At 56.7% G+C, this 24,949-nt stretch overlaps 2 protein-coding genes across 2 annotated transcripts; both read right to left on the bottom strand.

Moving 5' to 3' along the window:
* Positions 1–360: 360 nt before the first annotated feature.
* Positions 361–7,504, bottom strand: SIGIRR (single Ig and TIR domain containing). Its single transcript, XM_063159518.1, has 10 exons — positions 7,455–7,504; positions 5,376–5,653; positions 3,122–3,308; positions 2,897–3,027; positions 2,595–2,735; positions 2,354–2,497; positions 2,179–2,281; positions 1,949–2,099; positions 1,066–1,252; positions 361–945 (listed from the first exon to the last, which is right to left on the bottom strand). Exons 1-10 carry the CDS (start codon positions 7,502–7,504, stop codon positions 743–745), a joined length of 1,575 nt encoding a protein of 524 aa, XP_063015588.1. The 3' UTR covers positions 361–742.
* Positions 7,385–22,686, bottom strand: ANO9 (anoctamin 9). The gene is made up of 25 exons (XM_063158345.1): positions 22,451–22,686; positions 18,777–18,842; positions 18,480–18,596; positions 18,089–18,225; positions 17,765–17,814; positions 17,456–17,514; positions 17,194–17,276; positions 16,390–16,524; positions 16,194–16,290; positions 15,918–15,978; positions 14,976–15,058; positions 14,610–14,714; positions 13,753–13,917; positions 13,634–13,670; positions 13,067–13,178; positions 12,842–12,899; positions 12,580–12,677; positions 12,272–12,438; positions 11,690–11,842; positions 11,314–11,461; positions 10,753–10,863; positions 10,575–10,668; positions 10,366–10,478; positions 8,881–9,000; positions 7,385–8,025 (listed from the first exon to the last, which is right to left on the bottom strand). The coding sequence occupies exons 1-25, from the start codon at positions 22,454–22,456 to the stop codon at positions 7,998–8,000; spliced, it is 2,403 nt and encodes an 800-aa protein (XP_063014415.1). The 5' UTR covers positions 22,457–22,686; the 3' UTR covers positions 7,385–7,997.
* Positions 22,687–24,949: the final 2,263 nt, after the last annotated feature.

The raw sequence follows: 24,949 nt of genomic DNA, 5'->3' as shown, positions 1-24,949 counted from the left end.
GGAGGGGCTGGAGCAGCCCCCACAGTGAGCGGCACTGGCACAGTCCAGGCTCGGGGCATGGGGTGTTTGGCTCTGCAGCTCTCTGTGTACAACCCCCCCGCCCTGTGTACCCCTGAAATAAAGGCCTTGAGTGATGCCCACCTGCACCTGCATTTGGATGGCACCTGGGAGAGGGGGGACAGTGTCCCGGTGACAGCAGTGCCATGGGGACACCAGCACAGGGTGAGGCTCTGTGCCTGGCATGGCTCCAAGTTAGCGTGACAGGGACCCTGGCATGGGAAGGACAGATCAAAGCACTGCCTGTAGTGGGGAATGCCCCTCCCTCTGTGTCACCTGTGTCCCTATCATGGACAGACGCCGTGGGTGCAGCAGCCTTTTATTGTCACGGGGGTTTCCATATGGGACAAAGGTGCTGCCACCACTCCTGTCGGGCACTCCCTGGGGCTGGGACACGTTGTTCCTCGGAGAGCATCACCCATCCCAGCACTGTCCACCGTGCAGGAAGAACATACCTGCCACCCACGGCAAGGGACACGGCCCAGCCACATGGGTGGCGCCCAGGGGTGGCACTGAGGTATTACAGGCAGGGTGCTCCTGGTGATGGTTTTCCAGTCCTCCACTCTGGAGCCAGCTCCTGCTTTCCCAGCATGGCCATGGCTCTGATCCCATCATAACTCTGGGCTCCTCAGCCCTGACCTGGTCCGTGTGTCCCCACAGTGCTGGGGGACACCTGAGGTCCTGCTCAGATGTCATCCTCTGTCACCAGACAGTAGAAGTCCGTGCGGGCGCCGTAGTTGCGTGACCCCAGGTCCGAGACATCGATCTCGGAGCGCTGCCCGTCCCTCAGCTGTGCCTCCTCCATCCCGCTGGAGGCCGGAGCCCTGGGAATGCTGGGCCCACCGAGGCGGGGGGGTGGGGGGCTGCCGAAGATGCGCCCTCGGAGGCCTGGCAGGAGCGGGAAGATGGGTTTAGCTGGAGGGGGAAGGGGCAGGACCCACCCTGTCGCCACAGGGGTGACATCCAGCGCGCGTCTATCCCCTCGGGAGGAGCAGCGGGGACACGGACCTGTGCCGAGGTCCCCTTCGGGGTCCAGGTCTCCCGCGCTGTCCAGGTAGCTGCTGTGCAGGATCAGCATGGGGTCCTTGTCCTCCTGCAGCTGGGTCTGCGGGTCCCCCACGCTCCTTCCCGCCGGGAAGGACACCTTGCGCGGCAGGGCCAGGCACAACTCCTTCCAGAAGTCCGACGATGGGGTCTGCAGGGCCCGGAGGGGATGAGCTGGGCCGGGACCAGCGGAGCACGGCCCCGCAGGGTTCCCTGGGCCTGGCTCGCTCTCCCCGGCGCTGGGAGCTCGGCCAAGGTGAGGGCTGAGGGCTGTGCTCCGGCGTGGCACCGTGCCCACGCACGGCAGAGAAACCGGCCCGACCTGCCAGAACGCTCCCAGGCTCCGGCTGCCAGCCTGGCCCCGAAATGGCCGGAGTGGCCCTGGGCCAAAGCTCTGCTCCGGGAGCTGAGCCTGGGGAGGCCCTGGGGTGTCACGGGGTCCTGACCGTGTGGGTTTGGGGGTGAGCTCCCAGATCCGGGGCTCTTCTGGTTGGGTTTTTTACATGTCCTCCAAAAGGTAAGTGCCCCAACCTGCTCTTTAGCTCTGGAGCCCGGGGCGCAGCCCCAGAGGGCAACAGAGAGGCTGACCCAAAATGGGGAGCTGGGAATAGAAGGTGGTGCTGGTGGGATGGGTCCTGCTCTGCTCTCACCATGGGGCAGCCCCAAAGGGCAGCAGGGAGGCTGGCACTGGGGGTGCTGGGGAGGGAAAGGGGACTCTGAGAGGTGAGGATTGGCACTGGGGGGTGCTGGGGAGGGAAAGGAGGCTCTGAGGGGTCAGGATTGGCACTGGGGGGTGCTGGGGAGGGAAAGGGGGCTCTGAGGGGTCAGGATCCTGCTCGGCACTCACCATGGAGCCGGCTCTCCACACCAGCAGGGTCACTGCGCTTCGGTGCTGCTTCAGCAGGGTGATGGCGGGGTGAGTGATCTCCCGGTACTGGCTCTCGAAGACGATGAAGATGGGTTTCCTGGAAAGCTCCAGCAGCCTCCAGAGCCCTTCCCTGCGAGACAAGTGGGTGACAGGAGGGTGAGGGACCTGGCAGCCCCTCTCCCCTCCTGTGGGAGCTGCTGTGCTCCCACCTGAAGCTGCTGTTGCACCACTCCTGCTCCAGGTATGCCACGGAGAGCACCACGATGAGGCGCCGGCACCGGCTGACATTCATGATGAGGTCAGCTGATGGCTCTGTGGGCAAAAAGGGGTGTCAAGCCCCCAGGTCCCCGTGCCATCCCCTGCCCAGCCCTGCCTGGTGTCTACCTGAGTTGGGCAGGATGTTCTGCTCATCCAGGAAGAGCTTGTAGCCGTGGCGGTTTTCCAGCTGTGGCTTCATGATGAAGTGGATGAACTTCCGATCATCGGGGGCATTGGCATGGGAGACGTAGGCATCGTACAGCTTCCCATCTGGGGAGATCCACAGGGCAGGGATAACGTGGGAAGGGCTGTGTGAGCCCTCTGAGGCCACAGGAGGCTGCTCCCAGTGGGAACACCTCTGGCTCACCGTTGATCTCCAGCTCTCCGTAGCGGTCCCGGTACCAGAGCAGCGCGTTCAGGCGGCACTGGACGTAGAGCACAGCCAGGAGCACCAGGAGCAGCAGGACCAGGAGGGCTGCCAGCACGGCTGGCACATGCCCCACCGCCTCTGCCAGGACAGGGAAAGGCACAGTGAGCAGCACACCTGGGTTTGGTGGGTTTGCACACCAATGTGGGAGAAGCAGCAGGGCCCCTATCACTCTCCTCAATCCCCCCCTGCACCTGGGCTCTCCGTGGGATGCCCCCTCCCTGTCACCAGCAGGTCCCTACCTGCTCGCCGCAGGGTGAAGGTGGCCGTGGCATTGCTGATCCAGCAGGCAAACACCCCAAAATCGGCATCCTGGGTGAGGTTGAGCTGCAGGACGCTGGCCAGGAGCTGCTCCGAGGAGTTTTGGCCAGACCTGACAGGAGGACATGGGCGATGCTGTGGGTTGGGTTGTGTGGTGACAGCCCCCAAAAGCAGATGGAGGGATGTCCCCAGGGCAGGCTCCTTACCAGACAGTGTCCTGGCTGCTGCCCCTGCCCAGCCACTGCCCGTCCTTGCTCCAGGTGGGAATGGGCTGGCAGTGCTCGGTGCCCGCCCAGCGCACGGTGCAGTTCAGCTCGACCTGGCTGCCCAGCACCAGCTCCAGCGTCTCGTTGGCAGCCGGCACCAGGATTTCGGGGGGCACGCTGCAAAGGTCTGGGGGCACAGAGGGAGGGGGTTTGGATGGGAAAGCTGATCCAGCTCCCCCCAGGGCTGTATCATGACTGCTGTAGCCATCCTGGAAAAACAAGCTCTGCCTTGGGGGTCTGGCAGCGAGTGGCGTTCATGGCTGTTTAGCAACACGCTGAGCCGGTTTGGGGGGCTGGGAAGGACCCTCGGCGCCCTAAGAGGTGACGCCAGAGCAGGACCCCCAGCTGAGCTTGCACAGGGATCCTTCCCAGCGGAGAACAGAGGAGAAGTGGGATTTCACCTACCTGCCATGGCGTGCTCAGATGACAGGCGTGGGCGCTGCCAGCATCTCCTGGGGGGACAAAGTCCACCTGCCTCTGCCACAGGGCGGGCTGGGCCTGGGACACACCGGGAGCAGCTCCTGAGTGCTGGCACAGGGAGGGCCCGGCCACCCCGTCGGGTGGGGGTGATTCCCACTGGGGGTGGTGGTGCTGGTCTGCGGGGAAGGCAAAGCCACGTCCCACCCACAGCCTGGTGGCCACTGTGTCACCTGCCCTCCGCGCACTGCCTCCCAACTCGGCTTTCCCAACCGTGAATTTATGTGTGGGAGGTGATTAATGACCAGCTGGGGGTTGCAGGATTTTAAAAAAATGTGGCTTCAGCCCGAATCCGAAACCAAGGTGGGGAAATGAGCTCTGCCATGGGAAACCCCAGCTTTGGGGGGCTCGGTGGTACCTCCTTCCCCTGCCAACCCCCTGCCTGGGCTGCAGAGCTGCCTCCAGCCTGACATGCCCTTGAACCTGCTAATTACCAGCAGTCTGGTTTGTTTATGGAAACGCAGCTCCCACCTGGAGAGCTCCCCGGCGTGTTGGGAGCCTCGGCGCGTTGTTAACCCGTGGCTGTGCCCAGGGATTGGGGACTGGGACAACAGTCCAGGCAAGGAGGGAGCACGGGGATGGCACATAGGGACCCCTCCCAGTTGGCATCATTGTGATGACCCCGTGGGAAGAGGCAGATACTGGGAGCAGAGCCTGGCAAGGCTGGGCTCTGTCCCCACACACCTGATGTGGGTGATGCAGGTGATGCTGGGGCTGGGGTGGGAGTCTCAGGGATGTCCCAGGGCCCATGTTTCCATGGTAAACACCCAGAATCTGGGAATCAGGAGGGGTGAAAGCCTCTCCCAGGGCTCCTCTTTGCTGTGGAGCTTCAGCACTCCTGGCTGCGCCCTGATTTTGAGTGGGAGCAGGGCTGGTCCCCCCGTGTTTGTGGGAGTGGAATGGGAGGGGGAGGTCCGTGCTCTGGCTTGGAGCAGGGATGCAGGCACGGTGCTTCCCTCTGGAGCAGCCTAGTGCCAGGCGTGGGGTGAAACCAGGGATCAAGGTACATGAGAGACGCCCAGTACGTGTTCAGCTTGACCGGCTGGGAGTGATTTATACCTAAAAGATTAACTGGGTTCCTCCATGGCCAGGGAAGGAAGAGGATGGGATGGAGACGAGCCAGCCCACCTGGATTTCACATGGGGAAAGGGTGGGAGACGCTCATGAGGGTGGCATGGGGCTGTCTCTCCGTGGTGTGATGCTCTAGCTCTGATCCTGGATGGGTCACTCCTCTGATGTGGAATAAGGAAGCTCAAACAAACTGCAGCCTGGCCAGGGAGTGTGGGGAGGCCCCAAAACCCCGGATCCCCTTGCTCCAGGAAAAGGACAGTGTTGAATGGCAGGGAATGAGTGCTGGGGCTGCCCAGGGCCAGGGAGGGAGGAGCACCGGCTAACGGGCAGCAGAGGCTCCATTTCCCACATCCTGGCATGGGGACACCCCGGATTGGAGGCAGAGGAGCGTGTGGATGTTGTGGGGTGGTGAATGATGGCTGGGCACGGCATTCCCTGGAGCCACAGCCATGGGGAAAGCGAGCAGGGCAGGGGAAAACCCTGGCCAGGGAGCTGTGGGGTGGGTGTGCCGAGGCAGGGAGCGGGATGGAGAGCGAAGGAGAGCCAAAACGGGAATGCACAGGGAATGGGGTGAAGGTGAAAGCCTGCTGACCTCATCTGGGGCAGCTTCAGCACGGAAAGAAAAGCAGAACAGAGCCGCATTTACCTTTGGAGCTTCCCCAGCCGCAGGCTTCCTGCTCGTCGCCTCCCGCTTGAGCCGACCCGACCGGCCAGATCAGTGCTTGGAATTTCTCTCGAGTTTTTTTTTTTTCCCCTTTCTGTTTTAATAGTTTATCTATTTCTCCTCCCAGCTCAGCCCCTGCCCTGGCCGGCTCTCCCGCTGCCCCAATCCCCGGGCGCCAGGCCCTGGGAAGGGCTGGCTGTCCCTCCCTCCCGCTGCTCCACCTCCACCTGAACCTGCGGGAGGGAATTCGACAGCTCCGGCTGCAGGGGAGAGGGAAAGAGAAGAGAAAAACAGGAGGAGGGGGACAGCAACACACCCAGCAGGTGTCACAAGGCTTGGGGGCCAAGGAGGAGCCCCCGGTTTTCCAGGCTGGAAGAGCCCACGGAGGTGTCAGGGCGAGGAGCAACCTGCCATGAGCTGTGGGGGCTCCTGTTTGTTTCCTCCTCCTCCCTTTCCTTCTCTCCGTGCCTTTAGAGCCTTTTTGCCAGATGAAGCTGGTGCTGGAGGTGGTTGCTCCAGCTGGCACTGGCCGTGGGGAGCCAGATCCGGCCGTGGCCGCTGTGGATAGCAGAAATTCCCTGTGCTAATTACCATGGAGGTGATTGGAGCCTCAGGCATGGATCATGGATGTGGTCGTAGCAGCAGCAGCAGCCCCTGGACAAGCACCAGCCTGAGCCAGAAAAACGTCAACCAGCACGTGATTTGAGGCCAAGAAGAGAAGAGGGCCACGGGTGCAGAGTATGTATTTTCATATATATATATATATATATATATACACGTATGTATATATATTATAATTATAATGATATTTAATAATACATAAATATATGTAGGTGTATATTGAATAACTATGTATATATAAATAAACAGGTACAGGTCACAGGTTGGACTCTGGGCCTGTTCCCATGGAGAAACACCCAGACTCTGACTCCTCATTGTTTAGGATATAAGCTACCAGTGCTGTTGGCTTGGTGTGGGAGGGAAAGGGACAGATCCCTGTTGGCATCCCTGGGGAGAATCCCCTGCTCTTGGTCCCCCTAGCCACTGGCTGTGTGTGTTTGGAGCAGCAGGTATTGGAGCAGCCTTTTTTTGAGGGCTGCCCACTTCTCATGGACACTGTGATGCATCAGCTGGAAAATCCTGTGTAAATCTGTTGGATTTGTGGGATGGTGAAGGATTGCATGGAAGAAGCCCAGGTCCTGGGGATGGCAGGGGTGTGGGGAGGCTTGGGAGCAAACCAGGAGCTGATAAGACCTTTCTTGTCCATCAGGGTTATCCCTGTGGTAGGTAAGTTACATGGAGGAGCAGATCCAGTTTTGGTCACAATGGTGCAAAACCAGGACAGGCCTGAGGGCTCAGCAAGGTCCTATGGGGTTGTTTGTGGTTTTCCATGCTCTTGGGAGCGAAGTTTTGAGGCTGAGTTGACCCTGGTGCCTTTCCCTGCAGTCCTGGCTGTGGGTGTGTCACCTCCAGGGCACAGCTCCCAGGACTGACACCTTGGGAAGTGTCCGTGGTGGGACCCTCGTGGGACAGGGGCAGTGCCAGGGTGGTGTCCAGCCAGGCTGGGGTCACTGCTGGTGGGAAAGAGGGGGCTGCCCCCCAGTCCTGCTTCTGGGGTCCCCTGTCAGAGCCCCCTGAGCTGTGGCACCTGTCCAGCCCTGGGGTGTCACCCCGTTCCTGCTGCAAACAAACTCGTTCTGTCTGGAGCAGGGGGGCCAGCCAGTAGTGATGTCTAAAGGAAAAGGTGGGATAACCCTATAATTTGAGATTTGCTGTGTTTTTCCCATTTCCCCAGGTATTTCTTTTATCCTTGCACGTTTACCAGGCTGTGTTCCCACTGTGCGTGGCCAAACCCTGGTGTCCCACCAGCCAGCTCCCACACAGCCCTCAGCGTGGGCACTACAGCTGTGATTGTCCCCACCAAGACAAGGAAAGGATTTGGGGGATGATTTGGGGTGGCAGAGGAGGAAGGCAGGAGCAATACCAGGCAGTTTTCCACGTGGGTGCTGTATTTATTTACCGATGGCTGGTGGCTGCTGGGCCAGGAACAGCTCTCAGGACCTGGCTGAGCCCGAGATAACAGCGGCGTTTTCCCGTGGAGCCGCGTCCATGGAGACAGCCGGGCGGAGCTGCAGCCGTGTGGGAGTCCTGACACACGGGGAGGAGCTCGGGAAAGAGGGATTCGGGTGCCTCGGTGGTGCAAGAGTGAGGAGGTCACGGAGGGCGGCGGAAAAAGAGGCCAAAGTGCAACAAAAGGGCTGGAGAGGGAGGCTGGAACAAGGTAAGTGGTGTTTCCTGTGCTTAAGGAAGCGAGTGACAAGGACCCAGGTGATGTCCTGCAGCACAGCATCCTGGTGCCCCTGGGTTTGTCCCTCTGTCCCAGCCACTCCCCGTGCCAGGGAGGCACATCCCAGCTCTCCACAGCATCCTTCCTTCCCGAGTCAGAGAGCAGCCTGCTCCTGTGAAGCCACTGTCCTTGTCATCACTTCCCAGCTCAGTCCCAGATGGGACATGTGGCACTGTGTCCTGGGGTTCATCCAGCACCCCTGGCACTGCCAGGCTGGGAAAGAGGCTCGAGTCTGTGTTCTCCTTGGTGGGCAGTGGCTACACCTCGGTGGAGTATTCTGCCGTGCTGGGGAGAGAGGAGAGAGGCGTTGGGAAGGGAACTGTCTGAGCTGGGAGGTGTGGGAAAACACTCCCAGTCGGAACAGGGCCTCTTCCCCAAAATAGATGGAGAAAGAATGACAGGCTGTTGGTGGGGAACCCCTGTTTGTGGGAAATCCCAGAGTCAGTAGGAAGGCAGAGATGGAAAGCTGTGACAGTGTGGTGTTGGCTTGGTTTTGCACAGCCTGGGTTTTGGTAGTGTGGGGGCACAGAGGTGACTTCTGTGAGAAGCTGCTGGAAGCTCCCACCCTGTCTGGCAGAGCCAGTCCCTGATGGCTCTGAGGATGGACATGCCACTGGCCAAGGCTGGACCAGTTAGAGATCTAGATAACATATTTAAGAAGAAAATCAAAACAAAACAGGGGAGCGGGTTTTTTGGCAAGCCAGAGAAGAGGAGGAGGTGAGAACATGTGAGGAAAACATGCAGACACCAAGGTCAGTGCAGAAGGAGGGGAAAGAGCCATTCCAGGCACTGGAGCTGAGATTCTTCTGCAGACTGTGGTGAGACCGTGGTGAAGCAGCTGTGTCCCTGCAGCCCATGGTGAAGCAGCTGTGTCCCTGCAGCCCATGGGGATGTAGAGATACCCCCACAGCCCATGGGGATCCACAGGGATGCAGAGATCCCCCCATAGCCCATGGAGGAGATGCCCAGGCTGGAGCAGGTGGGTGCCTGGAGGAGGCTGTGATCCAGGGGAGAGCTGGTGGAGAGAGGGGGCCCTGCTTCCAAGCTGGAGCAGCCTGTCCTTGAAGGACTGAGCGTGTGGAAGAGTGACCCACACCACAGCAGCTTTGGGAGGACTGCATGCCCATGGGAGGGACTCACGTTGCAGCAGTTTTGGGAGGATTCCTGCTCGTGAGATTGGAGCCGTGGTGGAGAGGGTTGCAGAGAACTCTCTCCTGTGGGAAGAGCCCCCATGGTGAGGCAGGGGAAAGACTCATCTTCCTGAGCAGTGGAAGAAAACCTTGGGTGATGAGCTGACCAAAACCCCCATGCCCTGTCCCTGCACTGTCAGTGGGAAGGAGGGAAGGACTGGGGGTAGCAAAGGTGTTTTAAGGGCTTTTTTTACTTCTCATTATCCTCTTCTGATTTTGTTAGTTATAAATTCACTTTGTACTTCTAAGTTGAGCCTGTTTGGCCCCTGGAGTGTTTTCTCCCGGTCCTTATCTCAACCCATGAACCCTTTGCTAATTTTTTCTCTCCTCTCCCCAGCTGTGGCAGGGGAGGGTGAGTGAGTGGCTTTTGTGGGTGCCTGGAGTTTGGCCAGTGTCAAACCATGACAAGTTGTCTTAGTTTGGAAGATGTTAGTGGGGATGTGTATTCTATTTGCCATCTGTTAGAGGTGGGGCAGTTATCTTCTGTTAATTGGGCACTTTTCTTTATCTCTCCCACAGCCAATCCTCCCTTCGGGAAATATCTTTGTTAATGGGCCATTGAATCTCATTGCATGACTGATATAATTACATCATCCCATTGGGAGATGTTCTGCCCAGGGGGAGGAGCCAAGCATTCCCACCTGGATATAATCAGAGATTTAGAACACACAGCCCCCCTTTTCCCACTGGATTCCCAGAGAAGCAGCTTTCTTCTCCACTGCATTCCCAGAGGAAAGCCAGGCCCATCTATACCACTGCTGGACCTTCAGAGGGGAACTCCACCATTCTACAGGATCCCTGCTCCAACAGAACCATGCCTGGCACTGCAGGAGGGCTGCAGCCACCATTTAATGGGACTGCTACCAGCACCCTGACCCACAGGGTGTCAGGTTTTATTCTGACTCTGTCAGTGGTTTGTTTTCTTTTTTGTACTATGACATTTGTATTTTTAGTTTTCCTAGTAAAGATCTGTTATTCCTATTCCAATATCTTTGTCTGAGAGGCCCTTTAATTTCAAAACTATAAAAATTTGGAGGGAGGGAGTTTACATTTTCCATTTCAAGGAAGGAAAATGTAAAATAAAACCGAGATGTAGGTGTTTCCTGAACCCCACTATCTGCTCCCATCAGGATTACGTGTGGCAGCTGGGACAGGGTGGCCATGGAAAGGGGTCAGGCTGAGCCCTTCCCAGAGCAGGGCTGTCTGTATGGGACAGCAGCACTGGGGCAGCTACAATAGTTCTGTTTCCTACAGAAATACTTAATCCTTTCTCTTTAAACAAAGTTTAGATGGAAAAATTAGACCAACTCTTTCCCTGGTCAAAATTGCTTCTTGTTTTAACTTGGGGCTTTTCTTTTTCTGAAGGAAGAGGGGCTCCAGAGCAGAGAGATCCTGAAACCTGGCAACCCCTGGCACCTTCCAGAGCATCACCCACCTCAGTTCCTCACGGAGATGGTTGTGTTTTTCCGTCAGAATTTTATTCTTGACCCTCTGGGGCACATCGGGGATGTACCAGGCTGCGATCAGCTTCACGCACAGAGCCACGTGCTGTGGGAAGCAAAGGCAGTCAGGGGCTCCCAGCCTGGACACGAGGCACAGATCCACCCCCTTTCCCAGCCCTCTCTTGCCTCCCTGGGTGCTCACCTCGAAGAGGATGAGGAAGGCGAGCCGGGCTGCGAAGATGTGCCAGAACTGGACAGTGTAGGTGTAGTCGTCAGCATTGCGGTAATCCCGGTACCTGCAGCACAGCCCCGTCAGGGCTAGCCCAGGCCCTTCCATTCTGGCCTGGATGTCACAGGGGGTGCCAGGGGGCTGCTCTTACCTGCACTCCTTGATCTGCTCCCCTTTAAATACTGGCAGCACCTTGGTGTGGGGCTCGAAGTCCTGGATGTGGAATACGGAGAGGCTGTTGTTGATGTACCCGGTGGAGCAGCTGTGGGGAAGGAGCGGGTTGAGCACGGGTTGTACCTCCTGTTCTGGGGAAGCAGGACCCACCTGGTGCTCTCACTGCCCACTTCCACAAAGCCTGGTGGAAATGGAGGGCTCAGAGACTTCTGTCTAGTTTGAGTGAGCTGGGTCAGTCAACAAGGCTTAGAGAAACAGGGGGAGGGCAGGAGAGAGCGCGTGCCTGCACCCTGGGAATCCTGTAGCTCTCCAGTGTTACACACTGCCCTTTCCACTCAGTTTACCCACCACAGGGATGATGTGATGATGCCATGTGGGAATGTTCCCCTGCTCCCCTTTCCCCCCACACCTTGCTCTGGGGGATAGCTCAGCTGTCTTGTGCTCCTGCAGTGGTGGCACTGAGGCAGGAGGGGACACGGTGGTGGGGATAGAGCCGTGGGGATGCTGTGGGCAGGGACTGTCTCAGAGCTGAACTCACTCCATGTTGGTGTGGTTCTCCCTCGTGCAGGGGCTGTACATGTACTTGTAGACCTGCACGGGGATGAAGTCGGAGGTGATGGCGATCACCAGCCCGTTCCCAATGACAGCCAGGATGCCAATGGCCTCTAGGACCTGCAGCCAGATCCCTGTGGGAGAGGAGCAGCCAGTGAGGTCCCTCTGCCAGCTCAGTGCCACCATTCCAGCTCAGGGACAGCTCTAGCATGGCCAGGTCAAGGAGGGAGCCTCCAAGCTGCGCTTCAGCCTCTGTCAGAGTCAAAGCAGCTTGTCCTTCTCCCATCCATGGCTCTCCCTGTGCTGTCCCATGGCTGTGGGGGGCTTGGGGGCTCAGGCTGGTGCTGGCAGGACCCTCTCACCGATGTCCTTGGCCTTCCTGGGCACCATGCGCCGGCGCAGCCGCATCATCTTGATGGCATCCATGTGGATCTCGATGACGTTGTTGACGAGGGCCAGCAGCGGGGCCAGGGGAAAGGCTGCCACGAAGATGGTGGTGAAGCTGTACTGGATCACTGTGGAGGGCAAACACAGGTGCTGGAGTGAAGCTACCACAGAGGGGATGTCCCCTCTGCTTGGGTTTGTCCTGCTTTGTGGCTTGGGTCAGAGGGGTTTGCAGGGGTGGAAGGGGAGATAGCCACATCCTGGAGACACCCAGTTCTCACAGGGCTGTCAGAGAGTGGGATCTGTGGGGATAGTTGAGCTAGCCAGGCACAGGCACACCCTGGGGTTACAGCCCTGGAAGGAGAGGAGGTCCAAGGCAGGGCCAAAGGCTAGCAGAGTTTCTTGCTCTCTGCTAGCACAGTTGCTTTCTCTCAGTTTTGGGAATGATCTTGGTGTCCCAGGGCTCTCAGAGCAGGGCTGGGTGTGGAACTGTGGCTCCCTGCCTGTGAATGGACTCCCTAGCATCCATCACTCCCCAGCCAAGGATCTGCCCCACGTACCTATCTCCAGGTACTCGTTGAACAAGCTGAAGACATTGACCTCGTTGAGTTCATAGTTATTCAGCCACTGCCTTTTGCAGGGGTCCTCTGCCTCCTCCTCCTCTCCTAACATCAGACTTCTCCTCTGGGGGTGCTTTTTCTTCTTCCGTAGCTGGTGGGATATCAAGCTGCAGCGGGAGAGAGGGATTTGTGTGGCTGCCTGAGGAGGACAGCAGGGCTGGGCTGCTGTCAGCACATCCCTGGAGGAAGGGGAAAAGGAAGAAGGCCAGGGTTCCTCTCCATGGAAAGTGCCAGTGTGGGGAGCTTACGGGATGAGATACTCCATGATGTTGCTGATGGTCTGCTTGAGCACCATGATGACAGCCATCTGGATGAAGAGGTCGGTGATGCAGCCGCTAGGGTGGCACTGGAGGGGACAGCAAGACAGGGGTAGTGCCCTGCAAGCAGAGTGGCTGGGCCCGAGGGACCCTTTGGCAGGTGCTATGGGAGAAAGCTGAGCTTCCCAGAGGCTGCCTGGGCAGCAGGGAAAGGAAGAGGAGGAGTTGTTTGTGGGGTCAGTGGGTGCCTCACCTCCTCCAGCCTCCAGTGGCCCGCGATGCGCACGTAGTGCCCTGGGTGGCCATTGACCCTGAGCAAGGAAGCAACAGTGACACCCATGGGGTCATGGCCCTCCCGAGTCCCAGGCGGGGTTCCTGTGCCTGGTGGGGAGGGCAGAGGGACTGGGCTGTCCGTACACCCTGGGGAGAGTCAGGAGCAGCCATCCCAAACCCTGGCTGCCCGGTGTTCTCCACTCACCGTCCCAGGAAGAAGGCGACATAGATGAGCGAGGAGAAGTGTGTGAAGAACTGAAAGAGGAAGATCTTCATGGTGAAGCTGTTCTCACGCTGGGTGGAGGTCCGTGGTTTCTCTAGGAAAAGGAATAATGCCCAGGGGCTTGCTCATAGAGCAGTGGGACCTTGCCCTGCTCCCCCATGGGTGCCATCACAGATCCAAAGGTCCAAAGGGTGTCTGCTGCTTGTGAAGCCTTCCCTGCCCTCCACCTGAGCCCTCTGAGGGAGGTAAGTCCAGCCAAGCAGGGAGGTCCCTCAGAGCCATGAGCTGAGGCAGAAAGGGCCTTAGAGCTGAGAGGAAATCCATGTTGTGACCTCTCCTGGAGCTGGGGTGGATCCTGCTCATGCCAGATCTCAGCTCTGCAGAGCTGGCTGTGGGGCACCATGTGGGCACAGGTGAGTGTGTGCTGGGGGGCTGCTGGCCCCCTGTCTGGAGCTGCCTGGGAACTGCCTTGTGCTGGTGGAGGCAGGGAAGGGGATGGGAGGCTGGCTGGGCGCTGCAGGTGGGACACACCTCATTAATTTCCCTTACCCAGGTCACAGAGGAAGAGGGCCACTTTCCAGTTGACCTGCAGGACAGAGGGATACCATGAGCAGGGGGGGAAGCTGGCCATGGGGAAACGCTGCCAGGCACGCCGTGTGTCTCCCCACCTTGGTCATGACGACGATGGTGAGGTAGTGCAGCACGGCGCCCGTCAGCACGGCGACGATGTCGGCGTGCTGGCTCAGCAGGCTCGTGTCGCTCTGCGTGAACACCGCCACGGCCATCGCCCGGTAGATGACGAGTGCGTGGGCAATGCCAATCAGCACTGTGATCTGTGGGGAGCGACAGGAGGGCTCAGGAGCCACCCAGGCCAGTGCTCCATCGCTCCTGATGGTGCCCTCAGGAGGGCCCTGGAGGAGGCCTCAAAGGCAAACCAGCGCACTTCAGTGGAGGCCGACAAGTTTGTGAGGTGGTTGTAGTGATGGGACAGGGAGTAACGGGTGCAAACTGAAGGAGGGGAAGTTTAGGCTGGATGTTAGGAAGAGATTCTTCCCTGTGAGGGTGGGGAGATACTGGAACAGGCTCCCCGGGGACATTGTGAATGCCCCAACGCTGGCAGTGTTCAAGGCCTTGAACAACCTGGAGTAGTGGGGATGTCCCTGCCCATGGCATGGGGCTTGGGACTAGATAAGGTCCCTTCCAACCCTTAACATTCTGTGATTACAGGACTCTATGTCTCCATCTAAGCCAGTCTCCAGTGACCCAGAGCAGGGACAAATGCATTGGGATTTGCCTCTTCCTGCTCTCCATGTCACTGCATTGATCCTCACTGCAAGAGCAGAGCCTTCAGCCCATGTCCACGAAGGGAGGGTGGCCCCTGCTGTCAGCACAGTCAGGTGTGGGCATAGGAAGCCCCAGGATCCTTGTGATGGGCATGGAGGTGTCCCAAAAACCTGATCTGTGCCTTTGCTCCTTTGTCCATGTGCCCTCAAACCAAACGTTCCCGTTGTCAGCTGGCACCTACCATCAGCAGGGCCAGGATGAGCACAATGGTGCTGCGCAGGTAGGAGTGCTGGTACAGCCGGGGCTCGTGCTGTGAGTTATTGATCAGCTGCAGAGCCAGCTCCTCCTTCAAAAAATAAAAAAATAAAAGTCAAAAATGGGAAAGAAAAAGCACCCAGCAGTGCATTGTGCCCCTTGTGTCAGTGAACTTATGGGATGAGCAGTGCTGGAGAAGGACAGGTGTGAGCAGCCAACCCACAAGAGCATGGCCAAGCCTGATTGAGTTCAGCCTGGGCAAGGGACCCTCTGATGTGTCTTTTAGAGAACCAGGTGACTCCTGCCGTGAAAGCAGGAGTCTGCACTGAGCAAGAAAGATGAAAGTCCTCACCTCTTCCTCATCCCACCCATACAGGTCCCAGCTGGTGACCACATTGGCTCTCTCCCTCTTCCACAGCTCCAGGAATACAGTGGCTGGATTGGGAAGGAGAAAGTGCAGTGACATTTAGGAATGGCTCTGTCTCCCAGAGAGTCATACCACATCCAACCTGCTGGCAAACCAGCCTGGATTGCTCTTGGCCCATGGACAGGCAGTCCCCTCTGTGCCTTGGTGACCTGGAAGGGCCCTGGACAGGCAGCAGTGAGGGAACAGGGATGGTGCAGGTGAGCTTTCACTGGCCTGGTCTGGTGTGTCCATTGGGAATTTGGGATAAGTCACTTTTCAGGTGGAATGGGTGTCCTGCACTGCTCCCTGGCAAGGCTACACCTCTCCCAACTCCAATTCCAACCACCCCTTATGTTAATTGGATGGATGCTCCTGATTGTGTCCCTGTGTGAGCCAGCCCACGGACACACTCAGGACTGTGCCATGGTTTTGCAGGTGGGACACCCAGCCCACTCCTGAGGTGGCTGGTCAGGGAGCAGGCTGTGGAAAAGCCAGATGGGTGTGTAACTAAGGCAGTGATGGGATCCCATCATCCCACAGCAAATGCGATGCCCTGCAGTGATTTGGGAAGGTGGAGGAGGAGTTTGGAGGCCTCTCCTTCCTGTGGTGGTGGCTATTTATAGGCAGCTGCTGGAAAATTGCTGGGTGCCTTTGGGGAGGCTATGCTGAGAAGAAGCTTCAGGTAAGGAATATTTGGGGAGCTGGAGGATATCAGCAGGGTGGTTTTGTCTCTTGCTGTGTCTGGAAGGGGAGCTGAAGGCTCTGGAAGCAGAGGAGATATATAAACTCCTGCCAAAGGGTGAAGCTACATTGGTGTTCCTTTTTCCACCTTCTGCTCCCTCTCCCAACCACATGTGATGTGCTGGGCACCCAGGCATGGACACCTACCCCAGATGGCCATGAATATGGCAAACACCACCGTGGCCTCATTGTCAATCATGTGAGTGACCTGCAAGAGATGAGGGAAGAGTGTGATGGGGCACTGAGAGGCAGGGGCTGTGGTACCTCAGGGTCTTGGGATGCTCATCTCCCCCGAGACAGGTAAAGGTGCTACAGGAGGGCAAAACAGTCTGGGGTGGGGCTTCTTTTTAGTGATGTGGGAGCAGTATGAGCTGCTTTCCCCATCCTTTACCTTTACCCTGCCCTGGAAAGGGGGTTCCCTACCTTGGCATAGGTGCAGGTGTCAGAGAGGAGCCAGAACGAGCAGTTCTGGTCGCAGAGCGGGCACATGATGGTGTTGTTGGCATTGCAGATCTCCTTGCTGGAAGAAAGGAGAAGAGAAGCCAAGGGGGATGAGGGTGCCTCAGAGCCACCTGCAGAGCTGGATGGGATGTGCATTTGGCATTCCCAAGGACCTTACCTCACCTGGCTGGAGCTGAAAACAGTAGCCCCAGCTGCCACGGTCGCCAGCCCAGCCACGGCAGCGAAAATCAGCAGGTAGGTGTACCAGCCCAGCCAGGCAAAGTACAAGGCCACCTTCTCTCCAAAATAGCACCTAGGAGGAAAGGTGAGGTTGGAGATCAGAATTTGGGAGGCACTAGAAAATGCCCGTGGTGGCAGTATCTCAGTTTTCATGGTGTGGGGAGTAGGCTGGAGTCATGGATAAGAAATGACCTGACTGAGGGACTGGGAGCCCTGTATCCTGTGCCAGCTGTCAGAGGTGCACCTCTATTTAAGATCTCCCCTCTCTACCGAGCCCCCTGGCAGGTTTATAAAGTAACATGGTTTTTGTCCCCCTGCCCATGGAGTTAGTTTTCAGAAACAAGAGCCCTGCTCTTTCCTGGGATTTCATGTGGTTGTAGGAGCCCCATGTTGCCTTTCCTGCCCCGAGTTCAGCCTCAGGCTGGCTGTGCAGCACTGATGCTCCATTCCAACCTCTTCTGCCTTCTGAATGTGCCTGGAAACCAAACAGGTTCATTACAGTCCTCAGAGACGAGGGGGTTGTTTGATGCTGCAGGATGAGCAGATGGAGCTCAGAGCCACAGGGATAACCTCAGGCTAAGAGCTTTGGAAGGTGCAGAGGCAGCCCAGTGCTTCTGAGAAGAGCCAGGTTCAAACTAATGGTTTTTAAGACAATGCAGAAGCCTGGCAAAGGGCATTGAGCTCTCTGGGTTTCAGGTTGGACCTCCTGGTTAGAAAGATCTGCCTCTTGTGCCTGTGTTACCTGATCTGTTCAATTGGCTGTTCCTTAAATAGAACTCTCCAGCGAGCCCACTTCTTCTTCAGTATTTCCCTTATCTCTTCTTTCTGGAGAGTAGAGAAGTTGGTTGAATGCAGGAACATCAGGGCACCCTTAATGCCCTGCTGGGAGCTTTGCTGTGCCCTTCACCCAGCGAGCTCTTGGTGCAGCCCCAGTCACCCCCACCCCATCCTGCTCCTCCATCTCTCCTGGATTTTCCACCCAGGCACTGTGTGCCCAGCCTCACCTTGTGCAGGGGAAAGGCTGCCTCAAACACCTTCTTCTTCATCAGGTCATGCAGCTTCTCTGGGAGCAGGGCAGAAGGGACAGCGTTAGGCTTGGGTTTTGGGGGGACAGAGCAGAGGAACTGCTGGTTCCTGCAGTCCAAATCTCCCAGCCTCTGGTTGCAGCAGCAAATTGACTTGTCTGAGCTCCCCCCTTTTCTGTTCTCCCCAGGATGGCAAGGCAGCTGGGATGCCAGTGCCCAGGATTGTTGGGCAGGATTCTTCCTGCAGGTCCAGGCTGAGCATCACCCCTGTGATCCCCATTCCCTTACCTAAGTCGGACGTCACAGTGTTCTGCAGGATGAAATGCACGACCCGTATCCTGAACAAGAGAAACTCTGCTTAAAGGCTGCTCTGGGACACAGACTTGTGTTGTGTGCCTCAGGAAAACAGGGCAGAGAAGGGAGAAGGTGTGCACTAAAATCCAGGGAAGTGAGGGAGGGAGAAATCTGAGCAGTGAGAAATCCTCAGCTTTCTATGTGGGAGGTGAAGAAGGGTTCTGTGGAAAATTAAAAAGCTGGGACAGCCTTTTGGAAAATGGATTTTGGTGTGGAGAACAGTGAATGCAGGAGGCTGGAAGTCAGCTCAGCACCCACCTGGTGGTCATTGGGACGTCCTGGTAGGCACTGGAGTTTTGCTGCCTGCTGTTGGGGTTCGTCAGGAGACGCTGGTATTTCCAGAAGATGTGCGGCGGGGCACGGACTCCATAAAAGAGCTTTGTGTCCTCGATTTTCTGGTGAGGGGAAGAGAAGGGCTGTTAAAACAGAGCCAGAGAGGCAGGGAAGAGCCAGAGCTGGAAGGGCTGGGGGCTGTGTGAGTCCTGGGGCTGGGGTCTTTCTCTGCTTTCTCTGCTGGTTGAGCAAGTGGGTCCTTTTCCAGCTCTGATATAGTGAACAGCTCAATGGTTCAGGCCTCTCCCATTTTCTGGGATGCAGGAGCACAAGTCAGGCCAAGTATCTGCTGCCTTTTTCTCCCAGAGCCTCTCACCTTGATGGTGAAACCCTTCTTGCTCAGCTCATCCAGAAACTTTTTCCTCTTGATCTCCTTCTCACTGCCCATTTCATGGATGTCACTCACCAGGACAAAATCCCACTTCTCTTCATTCTGCCCACAAAACCAGCAGGGAATTATTAGGGATGGAAAGCTGAGAGCTCTCCTTCCCAGCTCCAGCCTTTAGAGGTTTGGACCCCCATTGTGGCTGTGTAGAGGGGAGCTGGGAATGAGCAGGGGAAATGGGGATTTGTCCCCTCTCTGAGCTGCAGATGCAGAAGGAGCAGAGCTTACCGGGGAGGCAAAGGAGTCCGTGTCCTCAGCAGGGGATTCCCTGCAGGGAGTCAGCAGAATTTCATCCTGGTGAAAAGAAAACCAGTGAAGGGGAGGCTTCAGCAGGCTCCCCGGGAGATCCTGTGTTTTCCTCTTCCAGCAGCCTCCAAGAAGTGCCCAGGGAGGAAGGTAAGAGCACCTGGTGTGAAACATTCTCCCACAAGCTCCTGATCACCAGTTTGCGGTCTGGCCAGGCCAGCCAGGGGTTTGTGTTCAGGAATGCTGCAGGGACTGGGAGGGTGTGCAGCCTCCCCTAGAACTCCTTGTGCCCAGCTGTGCCCTGGGGCTGTGAGGGATGGGGACCAGGGGAAAAAGCCTCTCTCAGCTCTTTCACCTGATGCCCTGATATTTGTACTGGGAAATGTTTACCTTTCACCCTCTCTCTTCATGCTACAGTGGATTTTACAGGCTTTAATCAGCCTTTTCCATTTGTCCGTTGTTCCTGTCAGATAGGTCACAGGTTTTTGGGTTTCTTGGGGGAGGGTGGGGAAGGTAGTTTTAAATTCCAGTAAAGGGAGAGTGGAGCATGGACACTTGGAGGCTGGCACAACTCTGCAGGAAAGCAGGTGAAAAAATTCCTTGGAAAACCTGTTGGATACCTCAGGCTGCAGCCAAGGGACAGAGAGGGGAGGATGAGCTGCTGATCATGAAGTCATAAAATATCCCAAGTTAGAAAGGACTCACAAGGATAATTGAATCCAGCTCCTGGCCCTGCACAGGACCATCTTAATCATCTATATGTCTAGGAGTGTTGTCCAAGCACTGCTTGAACTCTGGCTTCTGTTCCCCTCCTGTGTGTCAGCGGCTCTGGAGAGAGCAGCTGTGCAGCTCCCACCTTCCTGGGTACAGGTAATTACACTCAGACATCCAGGGGTGCAGATGTGGGGGAGCACAAAGCAAGCATCATGGAATGGCTTGTGTTGGAAAGGACCTTCACACCCATCCACTCCCCCCAGGGACACCTTCCACTATCCCAGGTTGCTCCAACCTGGCCTTGGATGCTTCCAGGGTTGGAACAGCCACAGCTTCCCTGTGCCAGGGCCTCACCACTCCCACAGGGAAGAATATATTCCCAATATCCTATCTAACCCTGCTCTCCTTCAGCTGAAGCCATCAGCTGCCCCTGTGGGGGTTTTTCCACCCTTTGGTGTGATTTGTGGTGTGTCCCCACAGTTACACCACTCTTCCCAAGGGAAGGTGATGCAGCACTGCAGCGGGAAGGGGAATGGGAATTCCAAGGATGGGATTACTGTCACTTGGTGTCACCAGAGACACTGTGACCTAAAAGAGCAGCCAGCCAGACGAGTTCCTCCAGCTGTAATCTTGGCAGCAGAGCCGTGGTGGTGTAACTGTGCCCTGATGTAAGATCTGCATCCCGAGCTTTCACTGGAGAATGAGGCCATGGGAGCAGAGAGGCCGGGATGAGGAAAGGGCTGAGATAGTCTGCCAGATGCTTGCTCACATGGATCAGCCAGAGCACAGGAGCCATGAGGAGACTGACTGACAGGAATGAGGAGTGGGAAGGCTTGAGAAGAGGGATGCTCTCCCCAGAGGTGCTGTTGTGCCAAGAGCCAGAACTTCTCTTGGATAAAAGTACCCCAGATTACAGCAAGAAGCAGAGGGAGGGTTCTGGTGCTGTCATCTTCTCTGGCCAGGTTTGTGGGGCAGGATTGGGTGCAGCAGTTCCCTGTATCCCGGTATGAGCTTCCCTCTGGGCACAGGAGAGGGTGGGAGCCTCTCAGGGATCTGCCCACTGTCAGTGCTGGGATGCTGGCATGGATCTGGGCTGGCACACTCTCCACTGTTGTGTTGGCTCATTCCTGCCTGGCTGGTTTCTCTCAGCCCCCATGTGCACCAGCCGCATCCTGCAGCAATTCTCCGCTGGTGCCACCTGTGATCTTGTGGATGGATGTGGAGAGGAAGCATCCTTTGGGTATGGGAACGTTTTGGGGTGTTCCTAATGCCACCTTGGCACACTTCTGCTGCTGCTGTTCCCAGTAAAGCTTAAGATGAGGTGAAGGCACCTGCTGGCATGGCACCTTCTGTTCCCAGGTGGTTCCCAACTCCAGCATCTGTAGGGACCGTCCTGCTTGGGCATCTGAGCATCCCAGCCAGCACATCCACTTCCTTGGGAAGAGGCTGGGAGGTTACCAAGGTGGGCTCACAAATGGGATGTTGGATTCATCCCAGCTGGAGCTCAGGCTGCCATGCAGGTGCCCAGGTTGCTTTTGGGGCCATATGGGATGTGTATGGAATCCCAGAATCCCAGAGTGGCTTGGGTGAGAGGGACCTTAAAGCCTGTCCAGTTCCACCCTCTGCCATGAGCATGGATACCTTCCACTGGCCCAGGTTGCTCCAACCTTTCCAGCCTGGCCTTGGACACTTCCAGGGATGGGACAGCCACAGCATCTCTCTGGGAAATCCATTCCAGGGCCCCACCACCCTCCCAGGGAAGGATTTATTCCCAATATCCCATCTAATCCTGCCCTCTGTCAGTTTGAAGGCATCTCCCTTGTCCTGCTGCTGCAGTTCCTGGTGGGAAGGCAGGGATGTATGGGCAGGGATCGCCTCAGAGGGCAGGGACTTTGGATCACTGCTACTCTCACAAGTAAGTGTTTTTTCCTGGGAATTTGGGATGCTTCTGACTGTGGCTGCTGGTAAGGCCACCTGGGCTCTGCAGTGGTTGTAGGAACCCTGGGCTCTGTCCCTGCTCTTGGGAAGGACAGTTTCGGTTTCACTCCTTCCTGCCCTGTGGAACAGGATGTGGACATGCCGCTGTGCAAAGGTGTAAAAGTGACTGGCACAATGGGAAGCAGGAATTTCCATATTGAAAAGGGTTTCTGTGCCTCCAAGGTGCACCTCTGGTCCTTGTCCCCAGCCAGGTAAACCCCTGCCCTGAGAGTTCCTTCTGGGAATGGCACAGGCACCCTTGGGCTGTGTGCACAGTCACCAGTGTGAGTAACTCAGGACAAGGACCTGGATAGGATCTGGCATCCTTGTTTTCCTTCCCAGTCACGAATTGGTGTGGGGTTGGGTGGTTCCCTCACCCACACTGGGATGATCAAATTGGTTTTATCTCCAGGATGTTTCTTACTCAGCTTCTCTTGGACCACTTCCACCTTAGCCCATGGCTTGCTGAGAAGTGGGACAGCCTTTGCTTGCACAGGCAGAGCACTGTACCTTTACTACCTACCCTGAATTTGGAGTTTGTCTGGCTTTTCCCAGGAAAAATCTCACATATTTTCTTCCAATTTAGAGAAGAAAAAGATCACAGCTCCCCCTCTGCCCTTGCTGTATTCCATGTGCTGCTGGAACACCTGGGGCTGTCACCTCTGCAGTGCTCATTCCCAGGTTTACATAAGCTCCATCCATGCCATCCTTCCCTGATCCATGCTCTGGGACCAACATGTGGGGCCAGTGTGACCCCACTGCACCTTGGGATGGTGCATGGGACCGGCAGCACACCCTGCTTTCCCTGTCACACACCTGTGGTAGGAATTTTGTACCTTAAAGGCTGTGAAAGCAGGTGAGTGGTAGAGGTTGGAGATTAGTGTATCCTGTATTTCCAAGCCACAGGTGCTCAGAGGTGCTGAAAAGCAGAATCCCGGGAATATCAGGGCAGTTTCTGTTCCTACCTGCATGGTGAAATGGAGAGCCTTCCTCGGTGCCCCTCAGGGCAGATCCCTGAGGAGAGGGCTGGCGTGCAGGATGGGCTGGAGGCTCCTGGGCTCTCTCAGGCTGCGGTTTCCTTCCCCAGCTCCTTGGCCTGAGGTCTCAGAGGTCTCATGTGCACCGAGAGCTGCTGTGACTTCCGTGTGGCACCCGTGCCTGCCCTGGGAGGGAGCTGCCTGTGCCTAGCAGTGGGCAGATATCAGGAGGAGGTGAGGGAGCTGCCCTTCACCCTCGCCCAGAGGAGTGGCAAGCCCAGAACCGCCCCACACAGGTAACAGTGCCGAGCTCCTCCTGCCAGCTCCTGGGCGCTGCTGCTTTTCCCCTGCCCCTCGTGGTGCCAGCACTGTGTGTGGCACCCTGTGACATCCCCCAGAGGTGCCATAAACTGGCCAAAAGGAGATATTAACAGGAGCTCTGGAAAGCTCTAGAAATCTCCTCTTGACGCCTCGCTGGTTGGTAAAACAGCTGTGGGAGTCGGGTGCTGTTTCCTTCCCATGTGTTATGGTGCTGTCAGCCTGACCTTGAACACTTCCACACATGGCTTCTCTGGGCAGCCTGTGCCAGGGCCTCAGCACCCTCAATGGGAAGGATTTCTTCCCAATATCCCTTCTAACCCTGCCTTCTAGCAGTGGGAAGCCATTCCCCTTATCCTGTCACTCCATGCCCTTGTCCAGCTTCCTTGCAGGCTCCCTTCAGGGAGTGGAAGGGTTCACCCCAAAGCCTTCTCTTCTCCAGCTGAGCAATCCCAATCCTCTCAGCCTTTCCTCATGGCAGAGCTGCTCCATCCCTCTCATCAACTTGGTGTCCCTCCTCTGGACTCTCCCCAACAGGTCCATGTCCTTCCTGTGCTGGAAAACTGGAGCTGGATGCAGGAGTTCAGGTAGTGTCTCACCTGAGCAGAGGAAAATCAACTCCCATCGGGACCTATGGCTTGGAACAGGGAATAACTCTTATTATAAAAAGTGAGTGAAAATGTTACATGTAAGCCAGATCTTGCCTAACACCTGTTTTTTTTTTGGGGGGGGAGGGGGTGTTGTTGCTTTCATTTACAAATAAGAAGAGCATTTCCTGGGAATAACAGGAAGGTCAGTAACTGCTCTGGATTCCCTTGTGCCCTCCAACAGCATTCCTGTGGGCTGCTATAAAATAAACCAAGTCCTGTGGGTGGTAATCCAGCCGTGTTCTGCTAGGAAAGGCAGCCAGCATTTCCAGAGTGGCGCTCCCAGTTAAGCCACCATCACCCTGTGGCTTTGCCAAGTGAACAGGTGCCAAACCAGACCTGGGGATTATTGGGAGGGAAAAAAAGAGTTATCATCCCAATATCCTGCTGTGTGTGAAAGCAAGGTGTGGGCAGACCTTTAGCCTTCCAGGGCTGATCCATGAGCTGGGAGTGGAGAACAGGCTGTATCTCTGGGAGAGAGTGTGTGTGTGTTTACCCAGCGAGAGTGAAGCCCTGTCAGGCGGTGCTTTCCAGCAGGGCAAAGGCCTCTGCGCAGGGAGCGCTGCTGTGTTCCAGGCAAATGGGGTTGTCTGTGGGAGGAACAGCTGTGGCACTCCTCCCCTGCTCCTGCTTCTCCTTCCTGAGCAGGGCTCAGCTCTCTGGACAGCCCAGGAGGTCATGCAGCCAGCAGCAGTTCCCAAAGCCCATGGATGTCACAGCCAGGGGGGAAGGTGAGTCTGTGCCTGCAGGTTGGCTCTGGCTGAGGTGTATCCAGCCCCTGCAGGATCTTTCAGGGCACTCAGAGGAGACCACGCTGCTGCTGCTCCTGTTCAGGAGGAATTTGGTTTTGCCTGGGTGGGATTTATCTGCATTTAGAGCAAGGCAGGTGAGCAGGTTGATGCTGTCCCTCTTCCAGTGCTTCCCTCCCCTCCTGCATTTGCTGCTCTGCGGTGACTGGGGCTGATTACAGCAGCAGGCAAAGCTGAATTTGGGGATGGAGCCATAAGAACCCTGTGGGAGCAGAGGAAATTATTTAGGATGTGATCAGCTCTGTGGCTGCTGGGTTGGTCACACACCTGAACCCACTGGACTCCAGCTGCTTTGGGCAGCGATTTTACCTGTACTGAGAACTGGCAGGGAAGCTCCAGGAGCACTGCCTGAGCTGTCAGTCCTGGCTGGATGTGGGGATGGTAATTCCCACCTGAGGAGACTGCTGAAGGGTTTTGTGTGTGAAACCACTGCGGCTGGATAGAGGGTACCTGTCCACCCTCTGCCTGGCAGCAATGCTTTTGGACAAGGAGGCACTGGTTCAGGATGGTGCTAAAAGGGCAGCAGATGTCTGTGTGCTCTCATAAAGCTGGGGGTGTTTTCACCCAAATCCTGGTCTGTTTGCATCCATGGATATCCCTGGAGCTACAGTCAATGTTAGAGCAGAGGATGTGGTTTGGGGTGAAACCCTGCTTGTAATTGAAGTAGTGTGTGCTCATTCCAAGCAGGGAAGGCTTTGACTGAATATTAGGAG

This window comes from Melospiza melodia, chromosome 6 (genome assembly GCF_035770615.1).
Source record: "Melospiza melodia melodia isolate bMelMel2 chromosome 6, bMelMel2.pri, whole genome shotgun sequence".
Classification (NCBI taxonomy): Eukaryota; Metazoa; Chordata; class Aves; order Passeriformes; family Passerellidae; genus Melospiza; species Melospiza melodia.
The sequence above is the reverse complement of the archived record's forward strand: the minus strand, read 5'-3'. Positions and strand labels throughout refer to the sequence as shown.